Source organism: Myotis yumanensis, unplaced genomic scaffold (assembly GCF_028538775.1).
Source record: "Myotis yumanensis isolate MYYU_CA2020_CCGP unplaced genomic scaffold, mMyoYum1.0.hap1 SCAF_18, whole genome shotgun sequence".
Taxonomy (NCBI): domain Eukaryota; kingdom Metazoa; phylum Chordata; class Mammalia; order Chiroptera; family Vespertilionidae; genus Myotis; species Myotis yumanensis.
The window spans coordinates 28,325,703-28,335,111 of record NW_027223769.1 but is presented as its reverse complement, the minus strand read 5'-3'; the positions used below and the strand labels follow the sequence as shown (position 1 = coordinate 28,335,111).

General features: G+C 59.7%; 1 protein-coding gene across 1 annotated transcript; it reads left to right on the top strand.

Moving 5' to 3' along the window:
* Positions 1–676: 676 nt before the first annotated feature.
* On the top strand, positions 677–9,138 carry PLEKHG4 (pleckstrin homology and RhoGEF domain containing G4). The gene is made up of 21 exons (XM_070398937.1): positions 677–1,217; positions 1,372–1,467; positions 1,542–1,665; positions 1,756–1,849; positions 1,933–2,007; positions 2,098–2,214; positions 2,447–2,545; positions 2,638–2,786; positions 2,942–3,080; positions 3,175–3,291; positions 4,759–4,941; positions 5,168–5,664; positions 5,739–5,985; positions 6,597–6,686; positions 6,766–6,987; positions 7,080–7,250; positions 7,319–7,496; positions 8,152–8,268; positions 8,405–8,641; positions 8,729–8,844; positions 8,986–9,138. Exons 1-21 carry the CDS (start codon positions 677–679, stop codon positions 8,989–8,991), a joined length of 3,615 nt encoding a protein of 1,204 aa, XP_070255038.1. The 3' UTR covers positions 8,992–9,138.
* The last annotated feature ends 271 nt before the right edge of the window (positions 9,139–9,409 follow it).

Here is a 9,409-nt window from a genome sequence, read left to right as displayed (position 1 = left end):
CCAGCCGCCTGGGCCGCGGGGAAGGCGGGGTCAGCGGGCAGCAGGCGCTGCCAGGGCCCGCGCCTCCGCGCTGTCAGGGCGTCCGGGCGTCCGCCGTGGGGTCGGACTCTGTGGGCTGTGGCTCCGTCCTCCGGCCCCCAGGGGGCGGCGCGGCGCCGCGACCTCGGACGCCCTGCAGTCCCTCCCCGCGCGGCCAGGAGGCGGCGCCCGCGGACGCCGTCTGCACGCTGTTACGGCCGCCGTCGAGGCTCTGCTGCCGACGTCGGGGGCTCCGGTGGCGTGGCCTCCCCGGCTTCTTCGCTGGCCTCGTAGCGTGTCCCGGGGGTGTGAGTGGTCGGGACGGGGGAGGGGGGAGGCTGGGTTCCCGTTGGGCCCACGAGGGCGAGCACGAGGCAGCGCCCCCAGCACAGGCCTGCAGAGCCGCGAGGGTGCGCTTGGGAGGGCGGAGCCCACGTGAGCGGAAGGGAGACCCCTGCCTTTCCCCCCCCTCCTCAGGCCTGAACCGCGGCCACATCTGCGCCCCCTGTGCCGGGGCACCCCACCGGCGCCTCCTCCGGCCTCGTGCCTTCCGCCTGCATTGCCACCGCGTGCTACCCTGCCCGCCGCTTGGAACCCTTTTCCTGGAGGAGCTGAGGCCTCCGTTCACACCGAGGCCCCAGCCCCGCTCCCGCTCGCCATGAGCAGGCCCAACCTTCAGGAGTGGGTGACGGAGGGGTCCCGGGAGGATGGGGATGAGTCTCCGGACTCCCGGGGCCAAGCCACCGACTGGAGGTTTGCTGTGTGCCGTTTCAGGGATGCCTGGGATGAGGAGGAGCCCGCACCCCAGGTGCAGGTTAAGGACCCCAGTTCTCCGAGACCCCCCGCAGGGGCAGCTCAGGGTGACGGGCTGCAGGGCGGCCCCCTGTGTGGGGAGCTGCCACCAACCCCAGGACAGATGGCTGTGGATGGGTCAGGGGATGGCCAGAGGGTCGCATTAGGAGGTTCCTCAGGCAAGTCAGGGGAACCAGTCCCCTCTGAAGTGAAGAGCCTTCTGTGCCTAATGGCCTCCCACCTCAGCCTGGCACAGGGCAGTAGTGCCAGCCAAGGGGGAGACTTGGCAGGAGACCCAGATTCAGGCAGGGTAATGACCACTGATTTGGACCCTGGGGAGTTGGGCAGCGATTCTGTGAACCTGGGAGGCCCATTATCTGAGACATCATCACAGCTGCTGGAGGCAGGTAAGGGCTGGGCAGAGATGCCTGGGAAGGGAGTGGGAGGGCCCCGGAAGGGAGTGGGAGGGCCCCAACCCTACTCCGGCCAAAGCCCCAGGTCAGAGGAGGGGATCTTTGGAGAGATGGGCCAATGCAGACCCAAGCCATTTCCGTTTCCAAGACCCTCGTGGACCCAGCCTCCCTAAGCCCGCTGACTACCTTCTGGCCCAAGACCTCGCCTGGGAGCTGCTGGCCAGTGGCATGGCTGCCCTGCCAGGTAGCAGGAGGAACTAGTGGTGGAGGAGGTAGGGTGACTTGATTGGGACGATGTTCACTGCACTCTCCCCACAGGGACTCGGGATGTAGAAGGCCGGGCAGTGCTGCTTCTGTGTGCTCATAGCCACACCTGGCTTCATCCCACGTGCAGCAGCCAGGAGCTCATCCGCCTCCTGCTCTACCTGCGAAGCATCCCCAGGTTGCGGGGAGGAGCGTGTTGGGGGTAGAGCCTGAGCCCAGAGATGGCAGGGCCTGGGAATTAGGTCCTGAATGAAGCCTGTTCCTTTAGGCTCGAAGTACAGGCCCTGGGACTGACTGTGCTAGTGGATGCCCGAATTTGTCCCCCGAGCTCTTCTCTCTTCTGGGGGCTCAGCCAACTGCAAGTGAGTACTGGACTGTGGCTCCCCACCCCTAACCATTCCATTTGTGTAAGGTTGGGGCAGGGATGAGCTCAGATTTCTTTCAGGAGGCAGTCCCAGGGTCGGTGCACCAGGTGCTGCTGGTGGGAAAAATGCCAAAGGAGGTGCCTTCAGGGCTGCAGGTACTGAGCCATGTTGGCCAGGGGTGGAGGTGGGGTGCTGCCCCCCCCCCCCCCCCCCGGCCTGGGTCACAACACCATTTTTGCCTGCAGGTAGAGCAGTTGTCCTCTCTTCAGAGCTTGCTGACCTACATCTCCACTTCATGGTTACCCGCTTCACTGGGAGGAGGCCTGCCTTACTGCCATCAGGCCTGGCTGCACTTCCGGTTGGTCAGTGTACTGGGTGGGGCATAGAGTGGGTATGCAGGCAACCTGGCCAGCAGAGGGGGAGACTTGGCAGGGGATCCAGATCCAGGCAGGGCAGTGACAACTGACTTGAACCCTGGGGAGTTGGACAGCGATTCTGGGTCAGGTGGAACATCCCAGAACTGGCTGCAGCATCCTGGAACCCAGATGGGACCAGCACTGTGCACCCCTCTCTCATGCCTGCCCCTACTCACAGCGCCTAGAAGCCCTACTGCAGAGCTGCCAGGTGGTTTGTACCCTGCTCCAGGGGGCCATTGAGACTGTGAAGGCTATGCCCCAGCCCATGGAGACTGGGGTGAGTGTCTCCTCCTGACTCCTTCCCAGTGCTTCCTGTCTCCCTCTTTTTCTCCCATGCTCACTTCTACTACCTGTTGCCTTTAATCACAGGAAGCTGATCAGCTGCTACAGCAGGCACAGGTCCTGATGCAGCACGTGCTAGACTCACCACAGCTAGCATGGCTACAATGCCATGGGAGTTTGGAGCTGGCCTGGCTGAAGCAGGAGGTCCCAGAGGTGACCCAGAGCCCAGACTACAGGTAGGTACAAGCCCAGCTCCCAGATCTTGCACCAGCACACCATATCCCATGCCAATGCGTCAGCTGGCTCAGAACCAGCCAGGATTGTGGTCTCAGGACAGGGGAATGGAGCAAGGCAACTGGCAGGGGCCCTAAGATGGTGTACCTTGCACTAGGCCAGCGGTGGACAAGGTTGATGAGCTTTATGGCTGCGTGGATGGGCTGCTGCACCAACTGACCCTGCATAGTAACCGTCGAATACAGGCACTGGAGTTGATCCAGACATTGAAGGCCCAGGAGGGCGGGCTGCACCAGGTGGGAACTATCCGCCCAAATGGGCCCACCCCTCATCTCAAGCATGACCTCCCAGCCCATACCAGGTGTCCTTGTCCTGTTTGTGTCCCTCCAGATTGAAGTGTGGCTACAGCAGGTGGGCTGGCCAGCACTGGAGGAGCCAGGGGAGCCCTCAATGGACACCCTGCTCCAGGCCCAAGGCCCTTTTCGGGAGCTGGACCGGGTTGCCCAGGTGAGTTTGGCCACTTGTTTATTCTGTAGATCCTGGGGCATTTTGCCAGGGATTGGTAATGCAGGGTGGGTGAAAGCAAATCTATACTCTCTTGGGATTTGTAGTACAGCAGAGAAGTTGTAATTAAAGGTTCAAAGTCATAAATGTGTGTTTGCAAACTGAAGCAAAAAGCTCTGGAGAGAAGCAATGCAGGTGGTTCTACCTCAGTGTATAAGAAAGACATGACGATCTCTCTCCCAATTTTTTTGGGGGGAGGTAACCAAAATCTTTGGTGGCCTTGTTTTAACAAGGCAAGAGACAGGGGGGTGGGGGGGGTGGGGGGGGCGGGCGGGGAGACAGAAGGGAAGGGAAGGGAAGAAGGAAGGAAGGAAAGAAGGAAGACATGACCAGAGGGGTATTGGGCAAGCTTTCTGAGACATTCCAGGCTGAGGGAACAAACAGCATGTGCAAAGGTCCTGTGGCAGGAGGGAGCATGACTTGCCTGAGGAACTGTAAGGACAGTGAGGTTGAATTGCAGAGTGGAAGAGGAAGGTAGAGGTGGGTGGGATGAGGTAAAACAAGGCTGGAAAAGTGCTCAGTGGCCAGATCACTGGGCCCTGTAAAGGTGCACAATTTAGGCAGGAAAGTCACATATTCAGATCGTGTTCTAGAAAGATTACCCTAGTTTCTGGGTAGACAACGATTTGGAGATTTGGAGGATGGATGTGGAGAGTCCATTGAAGAGGCAGTTGCAGTGATTCAGGTGGGAGATGGTTACTCTGGCCAGGATGATAGCAGAGGGCATGGATTAGATGGGATTTGATGGTGGACACACATGAGAGGGTAAGAGGGAGAGGGAGATTGTAAGAATGAATGGGTTCTGTTTCCTGAGAGAGATACCAGGAGACAAGGACTTTTTGGGGGAAGGGCATTTGTGAATCCAGTCTTGGGTGTGCTTTGGAGATGGCCATGGGGGAATGAGAGGAAGACCCATAGGATTGGGTCTGATGCTTAGAGGAGAGATCTGGCTGCAGAGGGTCACTTGGTGGATACGGGTGACATTTGAAGTATGGTTACACAAGATTGCCTGGGGAGAGACAGTGGACTGTCTTCAGGAGCCTCAGTGTTCAATGGCCCAGGTAAGGGTATGGGAGCAGGAGGAGGAACCACCAGAGACAGATGAGGAAAATCAGGAGAGTGAGGAGGGGTCAGGAGCCAGGAGAGAGGGTTGACTGTTGCTGAGCTGCGGAGTCGGACGAGTCCTGAGATATGCTGGGCGTGGGATTGGAGGGGGCTGATGAGGTGAAGACACGGTGATTGTGAGGATAGGTTAGGCTGTGGGGCTACGAGGAAAAAGGAAATGTGTGGGGAGTGGAGAGAGGGTCTTTGACAGGTGAGACTTGATGATGTGTAATGTCAGTGGAGGAGACCTGGGCTTGGGGGCTAGACCACCAGACCTCGGCCGCTGAGTCCAGTCTGTGTCTCTAGGAGCAGGTCAGGCAAGGGGAGAAGTTTCTGCAGCCGCTGACTGGCTGGGAAGCAGCTGAACTGGGGCCCGTTGGGGCCCACTTTCTGGCCCTGCAAGCCCAGCTGACTGAATTCTCTAGAGCTTTGGCCCAGCGGCGGCAGTGGCTGGCAGATGCTGAGAGGCTGTCGTGCTTCTTCAAGCAGGTGTGTGAGGGTTCTGCCTCTGGCTCCGGGTGGTCAGTAGGGCCCGAGGGGTGGCTGCCCAGCTCCTCCACAGCCTGAACTCTTCCTGGTCTTCAGTCTGACCCCTAAATCCAACCACTGGGGATGTGGCCTGGGGCCAGCACCCTGTGGGGATGGAGAACGGGGAGAAGGCTCAGCAGTCTTGGTGCGTTCCTCCCTCAGTGCCTGTGTGGCCTTGGTGTTGCAGGCCTCGACATGGGCTGAGGAGGGGCAGCGGGTGTTGGCAGAGTTGGAGCAGGAGCGCCCAGGGGTTGTGCTGCAACGGCTGCAGCTGCACTGGACTAAACACCCTGAATTGCCTCCTGCCCACTTCCGAAAGATGTGGGCTCTGGCCACGGGCCTGGGCTCTGAAGGCATCCGCCAGCAGTGCCGCTGGGCCTGGGCACAGTGCCAGGACACCTGGCTGGCCCTGGACCAGAAGCTAGAGGCTGCACTGAAGCCACTACCGACGGGCAGCACAGCTAGCCCGTGTGTCAGCCAGGTCCCAGCTGTGCCTGCCACCCCTCCGCTGAGGAAGGCATACAGCCTTGATCGGAATCTGGGGCAGAGTCTCAGAGAGTCTGTCTACCACTGCCACCAAGCGGCCAGTGTGGCTGCCTGTCACAGACCAGAGGCTGGTGCCCTGCCAGGGTTATCCCCCACCATGCTTCTGCCAGGCAGCTCTGATCCCAGGAGTCCCAGCAGGTACAGGCATTGGGCAGGGCAGGGAGGGCAGTGGCAGGGCAGATGGCAGGGTCTTGACTTCTCCTACCTGGTAGGCTCCAGTTGGTGTTGGCAGAGATGGTGGCTACGGAGCGGGAGTATGTCCGTGCCCTTGACTATACCATAGAGAACTACTTCCCTGAGCTGGATCGCCCTGATGTGCCCCAGGGCCTCCGTGGCCAGCGTGCCCACCTCTTCGGCAATCTGGAAAAGCTGCGTGACTTCCACTGCCACTTCTTCCTGCGTGAGCTGGAGGCCTGCACGCAGCACCCACCCCGGGTGGCCTATGCCTTCCTGCGCCACGTAAGCCCCCTAAGGCACACTGCCCCCTACTTATCCTGCCACACTCAATAAAAGCTGTTGGGCACATGCTTGGTGCCAGGCCTTGTGCTGGCTATATCTGTGAATGAGACTAACAGGGCGCTGCCCCTCAGGATGCTCATAGTTAGGTAGAGGAGACATAAAAGTGGAAAAGGTAATTCCAGGTTATAGTTGGGGCTTGGAGGAAAATAATCAGGAGAGAAGATTGAGTTACCAGTGGGGCAGGGATTAGAGCAGTGAGGCCTGTGAGGAGCTGATGTTTGAGCTCAGGCCAGAGGGCGGGGCTGGAGTCATGGTGTCCCATCAGAGGAAAGAGCAAGTGCAAAGCCTGTGGCAGGAAAGAGGCCCAGTGGTCCAGGAAGAGACGGGTCAAGGTGGCTGAGTGTCGTGAGCAGAGGAGTAGTCCAAGGTGAGGTAAGACCAGAGTGTCTCAGAGCTGTGGGAGGAGCCGAGCTGGGTACAGGACTCCTTCGCTGTGGGCAGTCCCCCTCTACATAGGGCCTGCTCTTGCCAGATCACCCCTTGTTCAAAGCAAGGGCAGCTTTTGGGAGCTTGCCCCCTTGCACCTGGGGCTGAGTTACGTGTCCTCACAGAGGGTGCAGTTTGGGATGTATGCGCTGTACAGCAAAAATAAACCTCGCTCCGATGCCCTGATGGCTAGTTATGGCCACTCCTTCTTCAAGGTAGGCGAGCCTGAGTGCAGGGGGCGGGGGATGGCGGGAGTACCCTGAGGCTGCCTGATGCTCTCCACCCACCTGGCAGGACAAGCAGCAAGCCCTGGGGGACCACCTGGACTTGGCCTCCTACCTGCTGAAGCCCATCCAGCGCATGAGCAAGTACGCACTGCTGCTCCAGGAGCTGGCGCGGGCCTGCGGGGGGCCCAGGCAGGAGCTGAGTGCTCTGCAGGCTGCCCAGAGCCTGGTGCGCTTCCAGCTGCGACATGGCAACGACCTGCTTGCCATGGACGCCATCCAGGGCTGTGACGTGAGTCATGCCAGGCCGTGGTGGGCAGGTGCAGTGGGTGTCAAGGGAGGGGGCCAAAGAAGCTGGGCACCCACTGGGCCCAAACTTGGCAGGTCAACCTCAAGGAACAGGGGCAGCTGGTGCGACAAGATGAGTTCACAGTGCGTGCTGGGCGCCACAAGTCCCTGCGCCGAGTTTTCCTCTTTGAGGAGCTGCTGCTCTTTAGCAAGCCGCGCCGAGGACCCACCGGCATCGACATGTTTGCCTACAAGCGCTCCTTCAAGGTAGGCCCACCGCCCCACCCTGGGCCCCTGCTTCCCCATGCCTCACCACATCCCTCTCCGCCACACAGATGGCAGACCTTGGTCTCACCGAGTGCTGTGGGGATAGCAACCTGCGCTTTGAGATCTGGTTCCGCCGTCGCAAGGCCAGGGACACTTTTGTGCTGCAAGCTGCCAGCTTGGCCACCAAGCAGGCTTGGACGGCTGACATCTCCCGCCTGCTCTGGAAGCAGGCCGTCCACAACAAGGGTAGGTCCCTGCCCCTACTTCACCCCCGCCCCCGCCCCCCAAGCTTCTGTTGTCCCATAGGGGCCAGAGGGGGCCTAGGGACCTGGAAGTGCTTGGGAAGTAGGGAGGAGGCCCAGCAGCAGCCAGCATAGGGGAGAGAACCCCAAAGTCAGCAGTCCTGCTGTCACTGTCTCTGACTGTGGACACAAGCTTTTTTTTGTTTTGTTTTTTTAAAATATTTTTAAGTTGATTTCAGAGAGGATGGGAGAAGGAAAGAGATAGAAACATCAATGATGAGAGTCATTGATCGGCTGCCTCCTGCATGCCCCACACTGGGGATCGAGCCCACAATCTGGGCATGTGCCCTGACTGGGAATTGAACCATGACCTCCTGGTTCATAGATAAACACTCAACCACTGAGCCATGCTGGCCAGGCCATGGACACAGTCTTAATCTCTCTGAGTATCAGAGGCCTCGTCTCTAAAGGGGAATTATACCTGCCCACAGGATTGTTGGGAGGAAGCGAGTCTGGCAGCTCCAAGGCTCAGTGCATGGGATGGTTTATCTGCTGGGAATGGGTGTCAAGGAAACACTTATTTAAGGGGGAGGAATAGTAGAGGCCGAGGGGCAGGCTAATGTCACAAAGGGCTCCAGCTATGCCCTCTCTCCACCCAGAGATGCGCATGGCTGAGATGGTGTCCATGGGTGTGGGGAACAAAGCCTTCCGGGACATCGCCCCCAATGAGGAAGCTATCAGTGACCGCACCATCAACTACGTTTTAAAGTGCCGAGGTAGCCTTGTGGGTGGGGTAAGGAAAGCTGCGTGGGAGGCAACGAGGACCTCTGTCAGCCCCAGTCTTCGCTCCCCTCAGGACCTTGGTCCAGGTGGGCTCTCACCTGTCCTAACCTGACCCTCTCTCTTATGCAGAAGTTCGTTCTCGGGCCTCCATTGCTGTGGCCCCGCTCGACTGTGAGAGCCCCTACCTGGGGGCCTCGAGCTCCCTTCCTGCAGACCCTGCCTCTGGCTCAGTACTAGGGTCCCTCAACCTGCACCTGTACAGAGACCCGACTCTTCAGGGCCTCCGCTGGCCCCTGTATTCCACCAGCTTCCCAGAGGAAACAGCGCTGGAGGCTGAAGAGGAGCTGGGCAGCCAGCCATCCTTGAGTAGGTCTGGGCTTAGCCAGAGGCAGGAGGGCATGACTTGGGCTCTGGGCCACCCCTGCTGACAGCTCACCCACTCTCCTGCCCTAGCTCCTGAGGACTCAGAGGTCTCATCCCAGTGCCCATCAGCCAGTGGCTCCAGTGGCTCTGACAGCAGCTGTGTGTCAGGGCAGGCTCTGGGCAGGGGCCTCGAGGACCTGTCCTATGTGAGTGCCATTTTCCCTCATACGCACCAGCCCCTCCCCAGCCCAGTCTGGGCCTATGGCTGCCTTTCCTTTAGGTGGGAGTGGGGGTGGGTGGACCCTGAGCTGGGGAAATAGGCACTCATGCCTAGGTTGGCACCACAGGTCTGAGCCTAGGCTCGAATGTGAGCAGTGGATCCAGCAGCCTATAACTCCAAACATCACCACCTCTGTCTGGATCTACTGTGACCAGGGCATAGCTGGCACCTGGGCCACTTCCAGCCCACACGCACTGCCCTGTTGACTACCCTTTCTGACATCTGTACCCACTGGACTCCAGGGGACTCTGCTGCAGAGCCTGAATGAGCACCCTGATCCTGGGCTCCTGGCTCCATGTCCCCTTCTGTCTCTCCAGTTCCCACCCAGTTGTGGGTTAGGGTTAGGCTAGAGCAGAGGGTGGGTGTTTCCATGCTCTAGGCTGGTGGCCACCAAGCAGCCATAGCAGCTGTGTGTCAGGGCAGGTTCTGGGCAGGGGCCTTGAGGACTTGTCCTATGTGAGTGCCATTTTGCCTCATATGCACCAGCCCTC

Coding starts and splice junctions, on each gene's coding strand:
- PLEKHG4 (XM_070398937.1), top strand. CDS start 677: ATGAGCAGGCCCAACCTTCAGGAGTGGGTGACGGAGGGGTCCCGGGAG. Junction 7,497..8,151: donor GCAGGCCGTCCACAACAAGG/GTAGGTCCCTGC, acceptor CTCTCCACCCAG/AGATGCGCATGGCTGAGATG. Junction 8,269..8,404: donor CTACGTTTTAAAGTGCCGAG/GTAGCCTTGTGG, acceptor TCTCTTATGCAG/AAGTTCGTTCTCGGGCCTCC.